Source organism: Pteronotus mesoamericanus, unplaced genomic scaffold (genome assembly GCF_021234165.1).
Source record: "Pteronotus mesoamericanus isolate MK-2021 breed Mesoamerican mustached bat unplaced genomic scaffold, CSHL_Meso_final contig_163, whole genome shotgun sequence".
In the NCBI taxonomy this organism is placed as follows: domain Eukaryota; kingdom Metazoa; phylum Chordata; class Mammalia; order Chiroptera; family Mormoopidae; genus Pteronotus; species Pteronotus mesoamericanus.
In genome coordinates, this window is record NW_026555064.1 from 3,247,688 (window position 1) to 3,264,926 (window position 17,239).

Below are 17,239 nucleotides of genomic sequence, written 5' to 3' on the forward strand. Positions count from 1 at the left end.
TCTTTATATATTTTGGATATTAATCCTTTGTTGAAGATGTTTTTGCAAATATCATGTCCTATTCCATTGGTTGCTTTTTGTTTTGTTTTTAATTTCTTTTGCTGTACAGAAGCTTTTCAGTTTGATATAGTCCCATTCATTTATTTTTGCCTTTACTTCCCTTGCCATTGGGGTCAAATCCTTAAGATATTCTCTACAACCAAGGTTGATAAGTTTAGTACCCACGTTTTCTTCTGTGTAACTTATTATTTCAGATCTTACATTTAGATCTTTGATTCATTTTGAATTAATTTTTGTACATGGAGACAAACTGTAATCTAGTGTCATTCTTTTGCATGTGGCTTTCCAGTTTTCCAAGCTCCATTTATTGAAGAGACTTTCTTTACTCCATTGTCTGTTTTTGGTCCCTTGGTCAAAAATTATTTGCCCATATACATGTGTTTTTTCCCCTAGGCACTCCATTCTGTTCCCCTAGGCCCACATGTCTGTTTTTCTGCCAATACCATGCTGTTTTGTTTATTGTAGCTCTGCAGTATAATTTGAAGTCAGGAAATGTGATACCTCCAACTGCATTCTTTCTTATCAGGATTGCGTTGGCTAGTCAGAGTCTTTTGTAGTTCCATACAAATGTGATGATTTATTGTTCTAGTTCTTTAAAAATTTACATTGGAATTTTGGTGGGAAGTGCATTAAATCTGTATATTGCTTTGGGTACTATGGCCATTTTAACTAGGTTGATTCTTCCAACCCATGAACATAGAATAGCTTTCCATTTCATTGTGTCTTTTTCAATCTCTTTTTTAAAAAAAAAAAAAGATTTTATTTGTTTATTTTTAAAGAGAGGGGAAGGGAGGAAGAAAGAGGGGGAGAGAAACTTCGATGTGCTGGAGAAACATCAGTTGGTTGCCTCTTATATGCCTGTAACCCAGGCTTGTGCCTGACTGGGAATTTAACCAGGAACCTTTGGGTTCATAGGTCAGTGCTCAATCCACTAAAGCCACATCAGCCAGGGCGCAATCTCTCTTAATGATGGTTTGTAGTTTTCAGTGTATAGGTCCTCCATATACTTAACACAAAGAGGGTTTTAGCTCAGCTGATTTCCAGTTTGCAGAGGTGTTGGAGAGGATCCACATCAGTGTATTTAATGATAGATATTATATTGTATCTACTATGTATAAGGTACTCTGCCAAGCATTGTAAGATATATATCCAGTGTACTGGGTGTACTGGATATATATTGGCATATTGGCAGAGTACCTTATACACAGTAGATACAATATAATATCTATAGTTACATAGGCCCTGTCTTGAAGGAACTTAAAATAGTTGAAGCAATAAGGCATAGATGAAAAGAATTATAATGTGAGGCAAAATGTGGTAAGTGCCAACAAGTACTAGGCACTGTGTGTGTGTATGTGTGCATGTGGGAAGGGTAGGTAGGAGCCTTATTTCTCACTGTGAGAAATCAGAGAAGGCTTTGAAGCAGAAATGGCAATGCCTCTCAGGTCTCCTCTCAAACATCCTGCGCATCTTTAGAACTGTGAAAAGTTAGAACAAAGCATTCAGAGGCATTCTACACAGTTGAAAAATACAGTGAGACAGTTGGCATTCTCCTTGTTTGTGTTCAGTAGCATTTTGAAGGTGGTTGTGTGGATATAAATTTGATTAACAAAGTGGAGAGGAAGAAGATGGGTGGGCTTGAATTTGCAAGAAGCAGTGTGTCGTTTCCAGAGAATACATTCTCTATGCCTAGGTAAGGTGATGTGGTAAGGGCTAGATATGGCTTTGCCTGTCTTCCGATTAAAAGAAAAAAAAAAATCACTCTATATTAGAGACCAAGACTGCCCCACTGTGGATAAAAATCTTAGTTTGAAAATTCAGATTAAAAAATCCTCATCCATGTAGTACAAAGGTTTGCATGGCCTTACATCAGAATAAGGTGCCTGGTATTTGGGATAAAGTGGTTGTCTCTTTGTTTCCTGCTTCTCTGCTGATGATGGAATCTCTTGGTTACAGCGGTTTCTGATATTTGCTCATTTTGTAGAGTAAGCTGTACAAGGTAAAACTTTGTTATGAGATCTGTGAATTAATCAGAAATAAAGGAAGAGGGGACCCTAAGAATGGGCCTTTCGCTCTTTAAGGAAAAAAAAATCTTTCTTTTTACCCTAACAGCTGAAAAAGCAACCTGTGGTTAAATGTTACCTATCTAAATGTTATGTTAAATGGCACGAGAAATAATTTAAATCTTTGACTTCTGGATTCTTGTGAGAGAAATCCATACTATCCTAAAATATGGAGGCAGATTTCAATATTTTCACTCACTCATTTTACTTAGGAAATTCATTTTACTTAGGCTTCTTGAGTCTCAAAAAATGACTGTGAGGGCTTAATATGCACGGCATGAGCAGGGATGGGGAAGACGGCAAGGAATGTGCTTCAAGGAGCAGGATAGAGCGCAGACCTTTCTTGGCAAGAGCTTTCCATCCTGAAGGAACTGCCTGTGCCTGTCTTTTAATTCTCTCCCTTCTGCTGCTTACTGTTAGGGCTTATTTATCACTTCTGCCAGAAGCTGCACTGGGAAAAGTTTTCATGGTAGCCTTGGGTACAAAAGGGCTGCAAAGGAAAGAGGCTGGAGTCATTGGATATGGGGAGTTTGGGAAGTTATTTATGAGTGCGCTCCTGTCTTGACCAGTGATGCACGAGAAAAAAAACCTTACAGAATTAAAAACTCCATATTGGACAAAGGATAATTCATCTTTTAGCTAATTCTACACCCAATATCATGAATTTCACAAATATTCTGTGTCCCAGGTATTATCATGATAATAGTAAACATGTATTGAGCACTTGTAGTCAGCAACCTTACTGTCCTTTCTATGCTTGTCTTCGCTTGATCCCCATTCAGCTTGATGAAATGGGCACTGCTATTATCAGATGCGGATACTGAAGCTTACAGAGGTTAAATGTCTGGCTAAGATCATCCAGGTAATAAATAGTGAAGCAAGAACTCCAGAGAAGCCCTGTCTGACTTAGAGTTCCTGCTCTTACCCTCTACCTAACTGTCATACTGAATATTTATAATTTCCCCATTATGGGTATGACCCAGTAGTAGATACCTAGAGGCACTAAGTAGTTACCTTCTTTGTGGAGCCTTGTAATTCTAAACTGCACAAATTAACCTAAACAACGCAAAATGAAAGATCCGTGATAGGATTAAAGGAAGGACACATTTAATATAATCTTAAAAGATCAGGGTTTGACCTGATTGGATTGGAAGGGAGATCCACTTGTCCTTCTCACACCTTTCTGTGTTTGGGTTCTGTGCCTGGTCCTGCACCACAAGGACTTCAGTTTATTAGAGAAGTGCCTACACTGTGCAGGCAAGGTGCTCAGCCTGTCACTGTCATCGTCTCACCTGACCGTCTCAGGACCTCTGGCATGTAGTGATTTGCTATTTTTCTGAGGCATGGGTTTACGTGGCCAGTAGTTTGGCTAAATTGGAGGGACAGAGCCTGGAACCAGAAAATCCACTCAATGGACAACAGTCCAGATGAGCCTGATCTGAACCTAGAATGCAGGTAAAGACAGTGGGCGCGGGGAGGAGAAAATGGACTTCACAGACAATCTGCTCCTTTGTTGAAATGTAACTCATGTATTGAAAAAACTTCGCCTCCACCTCTGATATCTCCTCCCTCTGTGATTAGGGTGCTGCATTTTAATGAGTTAGGCACTTTATAATTAGAATTAATGAAAGGTGTCCGTATTGACAGTGCCGTAGACCAGACTCTTCCACTACCCACGGAAGCATGCTCAGAGGTCATGGAAATTTCTCGATAAAAGGCCTCATTTCTCTCCTGTCATGGTAACTCACAGAAACTGTCTTTAATATTTTGGTGTTTTAAACCAAAAGAGATAGCAACTTTCTTGCCGAAGTTCTAACAATAACAAATATAATTATGGAAAATCTGCCATTTAAAAAAGCAATATACTAGTCACTCCAGGAGCCTCAAAAGTGACTAAAAATCAGTTTGAAAGCCCTGGCCTGTAGCTCAGTTTGTTACAGTGCTGTCCTGATATGCCAAAGCCGCAGGTTCGATCCTGGTCATGGCACATAGAAGAAGCAACCAGTGAAGCGAAACATTTATGTCAGATTAATCCATTCTTAAAAAATAACACTATATTTAGATCCATGCTGGAATTTGACAGTAATGCTTAAGAGTGTGATACAGAATCTCTTCATAGACAGTATTCATTCTACGGAAAGATTTTAGTTCTCCAATATGAGGTACAGCACAGATTCCTTTATACCACTTCATATTCTACCCCAAGTGTGTCTGTGTGTATTCATTCATGTAGACTGAGTCTTCCCACTAATTTCAAAGAACGATTTAGGAGCTTTCACTGCTGGCTCGAATTAGCCAAATAAGTTCCTACCCAGTGAAGTTTGATTTTTCTCTTCAGTTAAGTGATCAAAGCCAAATCCTTAAAGCCTGCATGTCTTATAGTAGATTCTCATAAATTCTGAGTTGGCCATTCTTCTTAGTTTTAATCAAAGCAAAAGATGACATTTGCATTTTTGTCATCTTCATTTCCAAGTGTTTTTCATATTCTTAGATTCAGAGTTACCCTGGCTGGTTACACATCAATAGAATCTGTCTAGCCATTTCCAGAAAGAACAGGGGCCCATTTCTATGTTAAGGTGGTATCCCACCCAAATACATAAACACTAGAATCATGTATGTCCAGAATACTTAGAACCAGAAGTCATCACGGCAGGAAAACTTGGGTAACCTGGAGTGGAGTTCTCCCACGCAGTCACTGATTCAGTGTAGCCTCCTACCACTCTCCTGCTTCCCAGTCCCCGTACTGTGCGGCTTCCCCCGTGGCCTCCTTTCCCTCCCTCACAGCATTTACACACAGGCAGTCATCAACAACACCCTTTGTACCTGCTTTGCCTTATTTTCTGCCTCTACTCTGTTTGCAGGGCATTCTTTCATTTCCTCAATTAGCTCTATTAACTGGGAGACATGGGTGAATAGGGACAGGGAATGCAAGTGCCCTCACGCCATGTGAGGGTGTCTGAGTGACATACACCTGCAAAGCCAGCAGACGTTTACATAGCCGTCCAGCCATGCCTACCTTCACGTTGAGAGCGTCCTGCTGATCTTTGACCTAAATCGTTAAGCTCAGTTTGGTGGCCCCTGGAGTTAGTGCATTACCCGCAGTAAATGTGCAGCATTTGGCAACCAAATTTTAGAATTAGAGCACTTTTTAAAAAAAAAATTTTTTTTTTGTAGAAATGATGAATTGAGCTAATCAGTTGTTTATATGATTTCTAAGTACATAAAAGTTCAGGAAAGCTTTGCAAGTATACTCTCTTCTAATTATTTAAAAATTAGAAACTCTAAAATAAATTGGGAGGGGCTGTGCCAAAGAGTATTTAATCTGAAATAAATAAAATCCATATGCTTATAGCGCTGTATATCACAAGATGAAATTTGCATGTTTGCTATAGATCAGTTCTCATTTTCCGTGAGGGAATTTTATCCAAATGTTTTATTACTGTTGGCACAATCCAGATCTTGAATCTTCCCTCAGTGCTTTGTTTTGTTCAGTCTTGGCTTTTGGACCAAAATAATAACCACATATTATTTTGCCAGAAATACAGCATTACTGCTAATGTATTCTTGACAATTGCACAATATTCTTGACTGTCATGAAAATTACTTTGCTTAAAATTAGAATATAAAAATATGTGTAGACAACATACACTACACATTTATATGTATTCAAGCTAAAAGATGGCTCATGGCAGAATTTGAAGTCCAATTATTTGTGTATTTTGAGGAAAAAGATCACACCAAGAAACTGTATCATATTTTGTTTTCTATTGTCAAGAAGTAAGGAATGGAGAATATTGTGAACAATGACTAGTTTACTCATACCTTCAAATTATCAAATGTATGGGATTTAGGAGTAATATGTTACAAACAATGTGTATGTATATTTACATAGAAATGTAAAATATAACATTGAGTGAATTTGGGAGAAAATGTTTAAAATATCCTTCAACAGGGGGAAGGATTGAGGGTGGGAGGTGGGGTGGGTGGGGTAGGGGAAAGTGGTTGTAGGAAAATGGAGACAAATGTATTTGAACAATAAAAAAAAGTCCTTCAACAGATTATCAACTTATTTTCTTGGATTTTTAACTACTAGCTTGATAAGTACCTCGGGGAGGCATTTGTATTTTCTTAGAAGAGAAAGTATAAAAATAACTATAAATTTTCCTGTTTTAACCAAGAATTAAGGAGAGCTATGAGCCATTCGCTTCCTGAGTGGCCACATTCCAGCTGTGCAGACTGGTCATAGCACATCTGCCAATCAGAACAGGCTCTAGGCCCTGGAGGGAAGCCCTCAGATGCTGAGTCTTGTTTACACTCCTTGTGACTCCGTTTCTCTCCTCCTCCTGTGTGTTGTACCACTAGAAAGATTTGTGGGGGAGTTTGGTATTGCATGCCTAAATAAACTGTACGAAACTTGGATCACAGCCACAGCAATTGGTATTACGGGCAGACTTTGAGCTCATCTTTAGCCACAGGTAAGAGCTGTTGCTTTGTTTTCAGAGGATAGCTGATCTGCACCCAGTTTCTACCTTTACTTTGAGACCTTATACTTTACTTTTGTTAGCAAAACTAGCAGGCTAAAAGCTGAAGAGGAACAATTGAAAATACAGTTAAAATGTGTGCTGTTTTGCTATGACTAAATTTTTGGTACTTAACAAGTAAAAAACCATGATATTTTCATTTAAGGGCAGGGTAAAACCAAATTAAAACAAAAGTTTTAAAAGCGGCAATAACACTAAGTCACTGTGTAGAGAAATTGGAACCAGAAGCATACTAACAGAGTGCAGTTTGGAAAGCATTATAGCTAAACAAACATGTTTTATTGTGAATCTTCCTCCTTGTTAGTCTTTCATAAAACACTGTCTTCCTGTGTACTAAGTCTTTGGTTTAAACATTTCTTTATTATTATGAACCCATTCAGAAAGAATTGATATATACATTTAACTATGTAAATCTGATTCCTTTTCTTCCATAATTCTCTCTAGAAGTTATGCAGTACATTTTCATTATCTTTATACTATTCCACCAGCAATAAAATTAAAGGGGGGAAAGAATTTCTGTCTAATCTTTGTTTTGGGATTAAATTTTATTATGTTAGTAATAATTCAGATGATACTTTAGAAAACAATATTTGGACAACATTGCAAAGGATTTTTTTTTAAAAAGTCATTGCATAGGATTTTATTGTGGCTTACACATTGCTTTCTTTTGTTAGTTTTTCCATAACACTGAGAACTTTTTACTTCATCTTACTTATTTCGAAGCATGTATTGCACAAAAATGTTATTCAGGGTTCAAAAAGACAACCTGGGGGTTTTGTGGTTCTTTCTCTTGTATAATACAAGTTGATTAAGAACATTTTTCAGCATTCCAAAGAGACACTTTTTGAAAATTTCAAGCAGTCAAGCTCTTGTCTCTTACCCTGTAGCGGTGTTTTTCAACCTTAGCACAGTTGACATTTTGGCAAGATGATTCTTTGTTGTAGGGTGCATCCTCGAAGAATGTTTAGCAGCATCCCTGGTCTGACCCACTAGATGCCAATAGCTCCTTCCTCCCCAGTTGTAACAATAAAAAAAGTCTCCTGACAGGCCAGATGTTTCTTGGGGGAGGGGTTGTGAAATCCCCCCCGGGAAAAACCACTGTCCTATAGCATATTAGACCTAATTATCTCAGACACAGTGAAATCCAACTTCTGAAATGCTCTGGGTGATAGAGAGTTAAGGATGAGGTTGTACTGGTCTTAGTGTATTTGCAGATGTTGCTGCAGCTGACTGCTCATTTTTTCCCCTTCCCCATCCTGTTAGAAGTTTTTGCCAACCATGATTCATGGAATAATTTTTTTGGAGCTGAGTAATTTGTGGCTTTTCAATTTCCTTACTTTCTTTCCTTAGCTAAATTTGTTTTTGTTTTAGCAAAGTGTTTAAAACAGCAAAGATCTTTGAAACGAAATAATACATGTAATGATATATTTTCCAAGTAGGTGATTTTAACCAGCCATGAAAAGTGCATATCCCTGTCTTTCTCTGAATCCTCTCTACCTCCTCTGTCAGGCAACCAACCCCTCTCCACTCTGAAGAGCCTTATACAGAAAAAGACACAGTTACCTTTGGCGGTTCTTGTGAAATCTAGTGGTATGGAAGCTCATAATTAAGGACTTTTCCAGGGCTTCTAAAGAGCATTTTGACATGTAACCGTCTTCTTTCTTTACAGATCGCAACGAACGAAATAAGCCACCAGAGCATCGTTCTTCAAGGTATGAAATTATAATATTTAATAATCCTGCATGAAGCTTTTCATTTGAAAAGTATTGTTTGGAGGCAATGCAAATATCCCTTTTAGAGTTACTATATATTTGAATCTTCAATGGCATTCAAAGAAGCTTTACAGGGAGATACTGTTTATTGTCTGAACAAAAAATTTTAATAAAATTATTAACTACTGGAAAAACATTTTATTTTGAGAATTCCTATCAGTGATAGGCAAATCCTTACAAAAATTATTTTATTCCTATTTCTTTACTTTTGTGGTTTATTTTCCTTTTCTTTAACTGGTATTTTTCTAAATGTGTATTGCTTTTTTCCTAATTATAAACTAACGTGGGATCACTGTAGAAGTTTTTAAAATATTTAAAAAAAAACATTGAAAAACAAAGCACAGCCATCTGTCTTTCATCAGCTAGAGATGGCTGGCTACTGCTAAAAATTTGGTGTAGTTTCTTCTGTATGTTTTTTATTAGTGTATGTGTATTCCAATTGAATTCTTTAAGTTCTTATTAGTTTCAAATGACCAGCAAGTTATATTACTTAAGTCTCTTACCCACTCTTGTGCGAGAGTGTTTCCCAAAATCTTCACCAGCACTGAAGAGTACTTTTTAAAATCCTTGTCAATCTTACAGGTAGAAAATTGTTTAACTTCCACTTCTAGGCAAGAATTCAATTTTTTGATCCAGTTCTGTGAAGGATTATAATTTTTCTAATATTATTTTCTCCTTATCCCACCTTCCATCACTTTTTCTTTACATTTTGTGTTGTGGGAACTGATAAAATGGTAATGCATTCATTGGGTTGAATGGCTCAGCAAGCCAAACCCTGATGCTTTTGCAAGGCAGTAAACCCTAGAATGTGTTGGTCTCAAATGAATAAAAATATAAAATCCATGAAAATGCCATTAATTAGAATAGCAATACATTTTGCAGAAAATTGTCAGTCAAAAATAGTGAGACCTAATCTTGGAGAAAAATATCATTGAGTATTTGAAATACAAGGCTGATATTTTTCAGGTATAATTCATGTACATTAAAACAGTCATTTTGGTGTATTATTCTATGAGTTTTAAGAAAGATACCATTATGTGACCACCACTATACTAAGAAAAGTTTGTGAGATTGATAGTGTTAATAATTTAAAAAATAATAAGAGGGGAAAAAGTGATGTACGAGAGTGAACTTCGACAGCACACTGAACTGTGAGTGACATGAAGTTGCAAATACGTAGCATGACACAATCACAATCCACAAGATCATTGGCATACTGAAGGCTTGACTTAAGCAATGTGAGTTTTAGTTAGAACAAATGTAAATTCTTACACCTGGTTTTGAAAAACCAATTGAATATGAGATGTCGGAGATGTGACTTAACAATATGTTTGAAAAAGTCTTGAGGATTTAATTCTTCACAAATTCATCATGAGTCAAAATTTTTGTGTCATTGCCTCCTCTTCCTCCAAAATATCAGCATCCATTTAATTACACTGAAAGAATTTTAGTGTCCAGTATAAAAAATGTAATATCTCTAAACCATACTTTTGATTCTGGGTCCACAGGGCCTTGAAAATCATATGTGCAGTGGTTAATATCACTCGAAGAGCTTAAAAAACAAACAAATAAACAAACAATAGAACAAAAACAAGAGTCCCATGCTCCCAGAGATTCTCATTCAGTAAGTATGGAGTGAGTAGATCCTGGGAATCTATATATGAAAGAAGTCCCCTCGTGACTTTGATGTATAGCCAGGTTGGGAACCTCTGGAATAGAACACAGCATCTGAGTTGGGACAGGTAATATGAAAGAGGAGAGCAGCGTAGAAATCAGAGACAAGTCACAGGGAGACTGTGTAAGGAACTGGGTGAATTCAGCCTAGCAGTGAGTTTTGGGAGCTGAATTTTGGGATAGAAATAACTGGCTTCAGACATTTGGAGGGCCGGCATATAAAAGAAACTAGCAACATTATTCCTCATAAATGCTATTCCCCACTAAGAAGCAACAGGGATCTTTGGTGGAATAGCTGATGCCAGGTCTGGGGAAGGGGAAAGTACAGGTGAGTCTGAACTTCGATGTGACAAAAAGATAGGAAATGCTCAACTAATGAAGTCATGTCAAAAAGGCTTCGGGAGGCTCCCACTGGCCAAATCTGGGATAATCTGAGTATCAGTTTTTAGATGGTAACGTATTCTAGCACATTGGCTTTTTAAAAATCCATGTAGAAGAAATCATAGAATTAGAAAATAATAATTTTGTAATTTTCAATGTAATGGTTGATTCAGACAAGGATCACAGAGCCTTCTAAAACTTAGGGAAAAAGTAGTTGGAGACATAGACATTCACACTGCCTTAAAGTTTTTAATTACAAAGGAGCAAATGTACTTTTTCAATAATGAGATCTGGTGATCACATTATAAATCAAGTGGTCAACTTATATATCATCATTAGTGAGACAGCCTGACAGTATGTGCCTCCAGATGATGCATTAGCCGTACATGTAGGTGGTGCTTTGGTAGCAGCAGTCCTGGCCAAAAAAAAAAAGTTACAAAATGTACAAAAAATTCTAGAAAAATATTCTAGATTAAAAGCGACTGAATTTCTTTTTAATCTGGAATTTTAAAATTCCGATTTTAAACAAAACACTTTGGGATAATTGAGACACTTTTAATGTGAATTTCATTTTAGACAATAGTTTATTAATATTACTTTTTTTAAGATGTGTAATAGGAATGCTGTTATATGGGAGAATGACCTTAGTCTTAGAAGATGTATGCCAAAGTATTAGGTGTGATGTAGTCTTACATTTGCAAGGTACTCTCAAATGATTCATTAAAAAAAAAAAGAAAGAAAGAAAACAGCAAGGGATAAAACAGAGCAAGTATGGGAAAATATTAATAATTGGCAATTGGATGAAAAGCATATTACCAATTATTATTAAGTGTTAATTGCACTATTCAACTTTTCTGCAGACTTGACATTTTCGAATAAAAAGTAGCAGGTGGGGGACTGTTCTGTGAGTGCCGGTGAGCCCCAGAGGGCAGAATGTGAACCTGTGGATGGAAGGTTTCGGGGTGGGGGGAGGGGTGACTTCACAGCAAGAGGAAGGCTTTCCTGACGCAGCTGGTCAAAGCTGGAATGGATCACTCTGTGAGGGTACACTTGTCAAGGAAAAGCTAGACAAGGTGATGCTGGGAACGAAAGAGAAAAGATTCACACATGGCTGTAATCCTTTGAACATTCAATAGCCAATAAATAATTTGTTGAGAGGCCTTAATCCAGGCTCAGGACACAAGAGAAAACAAGAAAAGTCTCCAGCTTCGTGGAGCATGGAGCACCCATTGTTTTGGATTTACACTCCCAATCTCCGACAGCCTGTTCACTCTGAAGTCAGCATCCAACTGTTCATAGTTCTACTGCAAGCAACGTTTTGGTACTCGAGGGTATTCAGAAAATACTTTATTCTTTAATCTCTAATTTATACTGTTAGGTTCTCAAGGTCTGTGCTACTAGGCTTAGTAACCCTCTCTTAGCAGTGTCTGGTCTGCAAGAGGCCCCTAATAAATAAATGCCTGTTGAATAAATGCTAAATGCAATTTGAAAAGAGAAAGAGAAATGCCAATGCTTTCCCCTTGCAAACTGGGAAGAACCTGACTCTCGAAAGCTTGCACATGACTATTATGGAATTTTTGTTACAGCAACAACAAGCAGGAGTGCGCTATAAGAAGAGAAAAGAAATATTTTTTCATGGAAGGCTACTCTTTTCTGTCTGGGTGTCTATTGAGAGATTGGCAGGGACCTGGTCTTCCCTTGCCATGTCAGCTGAGCATGACTGCCCCGCCAGGCCTGCAGTGCATCAAGCAGATTAATACCTGCTGCACAAACAGAGCGGGAAGACGAAAACACAAACAAAAGGCATTTAATTTTGGTATGTTTGCTCATTCTCTTCAGGCTGCTTGGCTGCAAAAATGATGGGCTCAAAGCCCAGCAAGGATAAAAGAAATGCATTTCTTTTGCTTGTCTTTTTTATAAGACCAAAGTAAGAGATCAATAAGTCTGAGATGTCTGCCTGTTCTTTCATTTTGGTGTTGAAATAAGAAGGAAAGCATAACTCTTACCAGATTAAAGGGAAAGGTTTATCAGGTATAGGCCAACGCTAAGACCCCAAGCTAAAAAAATAATAAAATAAAATAAAATAAAAGGCTTAAGCATTTTTATAAGTCTTGCTGGGTGCTTTTTGTTCTGATACTGGCATTTTAATTTTTTCTTATTGCTGAATGACCAGTGTGGAAGTCAGAAATGTCTAAATCCTTGTCTTTTTCTTATTCGTATAAATACATTATTTCCCAAATTGATGTCCCATGGAACACTCTTTTGTAAGAAATTAAGCAGTATGCAGGAAATAAACATTCACTCACAAAAAAGTTTGTGAAATGGTAAATTAAAACTAAACTAGATATATTTCTTTACTGTAATTCCACCAAGAGTATTTGCTATACTAAAGTTTATTGTAAAACTCCAAGTGAGAGATTTACTCTACAGAATTTAATATTTTTTGTTTGAATGTGTAACTTCTGACAAGCTATTAGTATTGAAAAAATGTACTATGGAATGGCAGTTTGATAAATTAATCAAGAGGGAAGTAAGAGCAAAAGGAAATAGAGAAAGTTAAGCCCTGTGGCAATTGGTGCCATTAATGGAAAATTAGGCTCTTTTTTGTTTGTTTGTTTTTTACCACCCGACTAGATCTGAGTAATATAAAAGAGCCCAGTGACTTACGCAGGCTGCAAAACCTGTTACTCTGTCTTAAATGTTTTACCTATTACAAGGAAATAATTTATAGCAGCAACAAAGGAAAGCAGCAAAAGAGGGGATTCTAAATGTACTTCTCAAAAATTATCATTTGAACCTTAGTCTTTCTAAAACCTTCTTGAAACTACCTATTGTAATCCTCTTTGATAACTGTTCATAAAATTCAGTAAAATTTCAGTAAAAATCACAAAATAAAAAAAAACTTAAAACCCTCGCCCAAGGATATATTCATCGATTTAGAGAGAGAGGAAGGGAAACAGACAGAAATATTGATGCGAGAGAGAAACATGGGTCATTTGCCTCCCATACGTGCTCCAACTGGATAGCAAACCCAAAACCTAGGTATGTGCCCTCACCGTTGATTGGATGCTACCTTTTTGGTGTTCAGGATGATGGTCCAACCAACTGAACCACTTGGTAGGGAATCACAAAATAAATTTTTGAACTCAATTCAGTGGTTCTACAATTCATAAGGAAGACATGGATAACCAATCATTTCTGAAGATCAAGAGAGGGAGGCGGACTCTTGCAAGTAATTAAGGTAGGGTTTTGTCATCAAAGAGAGAAACAAGTTAATGGAACAAAATAGAGTTCATAACAGGCAAAGATGGACACATACAATTCTGTATTGTGTGTTGTGATAGAGGTGGCATTACAGATCAGCGGGGAAGGTGGACATGTCAACAGATGGTGCAGAAACAACTGATTACCCATATTTATAAAAATTCAGATGCAGTTTGTTTTATTTCATCACGCGAGGTAGACTCTGAAGACATAAGAAGCACAGAAGTAAAACTGAAACTTTTTTTATCCTCCCCAGAAGACATTTCTTCCTTGTTTTTAGAGAGAGAGGAATGGAAAAAGGAAGGGTGGGAGAGAGGCACTGATTGGTTGCCTCCTGTCGGTGACCCAACCAGGGATTGAACCTGCAACCCAGGTATGTGCCCTGACTGGCAATTAAACCCACAACCTTTTGGTTACAAGATGATGCTCCAACCAACTGAGCCACACCAGCCAGGGCTAAAATGGAAACATTTTGAAGACATATATTACATACTCTTTATGACTGCAGTCAGAAAAAGAGTTCTTAAGCCTCAACAAGTACAAACCACAAAGAAAAAGATTTGACCATGTGAAAAAAAATCTAAAATTTATGTATATGAAGATTCAAAAGCATGAGAAAAGACAAGTTATGACTGTGCAATGCACACGGGTGACAAAAATTAGTGTCCAGCATTATAAAAAATACACATCAGAAAGAAAAAGAAAAATAACTCAGTAAAAAAGGGAGAGGGAACTCACGAAAGATGAAACCCAAGTGGCTAAATAATATTTGAAAAGATTGTATCTTTACCTTGCTATTTTTAAGATGTATAGTAACATGATAATAAAATACTATTTCACATCCATCAGGTTGGCACAGAAATCTCAATGATTGGCAAGTCTGTATGAGAATAATGTGTTATATCATATTTAGAGAGCAATTGAGCAGTATCTGGTAAAGCTGAAAATGCCCATACCGTACAACTCAGGAGGTATTTGTATACCCTAGAGAAATTCTTTCACATGTGCCAAAGGAACCATGTATTAGAATGTTCCTGTACTGCTTGGAGAATAGTACTGTTTGGATTAAGGGGACTGCAGATACACATGAAAACATAGATAAATCTCAGAAATATAACTGTGGATGATAGAAAGCAAGTTGCAGAAGGATAGGTACAATATATCATTTATATTAAGCAAAGGTCAGCAATGGGCCGTATCTGGCCTGCTTGTGTATATAGTTTTGTAGGAGCTCAGCCGTGCCCATTTGTTTGTGTATTGTCTGCTTTCACATCACAGCGGCAGAGTTGACTGTCTACAACAGAAACCATATGACCCTCAAAGCTGAACATGTTTACTGTCTGACCTTAAAAGCTTGCAAACTCCAGATACCAAAAAAAATAAATAAATACGTAATTGCTGACTCGTTTTCATAGGTTAAGCAAACAATATGTTGTTTATTAAATATTTTATGGTTACATATCTACTATGTATATGTATTTATATATTTTATGAAAGTGTACAAAGATGCATGGAAGTGATAAATAGTAAATTTAGGATATTGATTATCAAAGGAATGGGTCAGAGAAGGGTCCACAGGGGGCTTCAAGCATTATCTATTCTGTTTTGTTTCCTAGGCTAAGTAATTGGCTTTGTAAAATTACACTTTTTAAAAAATTCTGAAAATTTTCATAATTAATTAAAAAGGACTTTAAGAACACCTTGAATCCTGTGGCACCAATAGAGAGGTTTTTATAGGATATTGCATAAAATTGAGTGAAATTTTCTTATGACTGAAAAGGAAAATAAAAAGGAGGAAATAGTCAAGATTGTTCAGAAAAAGACATGATTAAATTCTTCGTATTTCACTTCCACTCAGTCCTACTCCTGTAATTCCCTTTACTGGCAGTACCATTTATTGCTCTGTTGGTGTTTGTCCCATTTTGTCACTTGAGTTAAACAAGTAACACATGAGAACATTTTTTAGTAGTGTAGAAATATGTGCCTTTATTCCATAGACAACTATTATTAAGAATTTGGTGGTACAATGCCTATCCTAGGCTGCTTTCTGTGCATATATGTAGTATATATTATAGAATAAATGGGTATATATATTTGTGTGTAGCGTGTAGGTATATATATGTTTGCATATATATTCATGTATATTTATACCAACTTGCCCTTTTCACTTATATTTAAGAAAGTTTTACCATGTCACTTTCCACTTCATTACTTTTTAAACTGCTACATAGAATTTTATGTTATTATTTATTTAACTAGTCCTTTATTGATAGCATTTGGGTCGTTTTCCAGTTCATAACAGAAATGATGCTGCAATAAACATCTTCATGTTTATATCTGTGTATACATGTGGAAGAAAACCTCTACTTCTTCTTCCAAAATTGATTTTTTTCTCAACTTTCTATTGAACACCTATTCTCATTCACAATTATTTTAAGTTTTAAAATTTTTCATGCCCTCAGGAGGTATTTCTATTTCTGAATCTGAGATAGCTTCATAGTGGTTTGGTGCCACTTCAGGTTTAGGAGGGCCTGTTTCTCTCCCTCACACGCTCCCAAAACAGCCTGAAATGTCACCCCACACAGGGAGGTACTCAAACTCAACATGCGGAACATATCTGCAGCACACAGTTCAGTGCACTAAGAATTAGTAGTTGATGATATTAAAACTCACTTTATCATTAAAATTTGAAGGGGTCTTGGTACCCTGAATTGGTACCCTGATGTTGATTTTATGAAGATGTTGAGGATTTTATTTTTATAAAAAGTATGTTGAGGATTTGACACTTTTATCCTCATCACATTGTGGTTTAAATAGATTAGCTAAAAGCAAAAGATTTAACTTGTTTTTGCTGTTCTTCTTTCTAAATATGTCTATGAAAATGTCATGCTCTGCTGGGCTTAGTTTAATTACTGTAATTCTGTAGCATTTCCTTGCCCATATGTTTTGATTCCTGTACCTCTATAAACTATAGCTTGTGTGTAATTACTTTCTGGCATTATGTTTTCTAAGCTATAAGAGAAACATTACTTATGCTGTAGCATCTGTAATGCTGTAAACAAGGTGAAAAATTAAAGTGTATGCAGGTTTTGTGGGAGGAAAAAGTCCTTTTGCAGTGGAAGACGTAAAAGCATTATTAACATTTTATGTCATTCTACAGAGACTATATATATTATGTTGTTTTATTGTAGTTTTAAGAAATGTCACTTTAGCATTTCCCCCTAGTGTGATGAGAATGAAAATGAAGCATTTATATGGTGTATCGGTTGGGTAATTGAAAAGTTTTATCAGCTGGCCTACCACTGCCACTTAGTACTTAGTGTGGAGGCTTCTCTGAAGTTGTTTCAAATTAAACTATCAGCAGGAGTTAACTTTGGAATAGCAGCTGCTCCTGTTTTATTACTTTTCGTCAAGATTGGCATGTATAGCCAACTATTTCTCAGCAGTCCAGGGAGCCCACGGAACTCCTGGTCCTTAAATTTTT

At 36.7% G+C, this 17,239-nt stretch overlaps 1 protein-coding gene across 2 annotated transcripts in view; it reads left to right on the plus strand.

Annotated features, from left to right (window-relative positions):
* The window catches only part of SH3D19 (SH3 domain containing 19), a 139,374-nt gene that overhangs the window by 57,559 nt on the left and 64,576 nt on the right, over positions 1-17,239 (plus strand). For both annotated transcript variants that reach the window (XM_054562582.1, XM_054562577.1), the window contains exon 2: positions 8,334-8,376. In XM_054562582.1, coding sequence (XP_054418557.1) covers positions 8,334-8,376 — 43 coding nt within the window. The remainder of the gene's footprint in view (positions 1-8,333; positions 8,377-17,239) is intronic.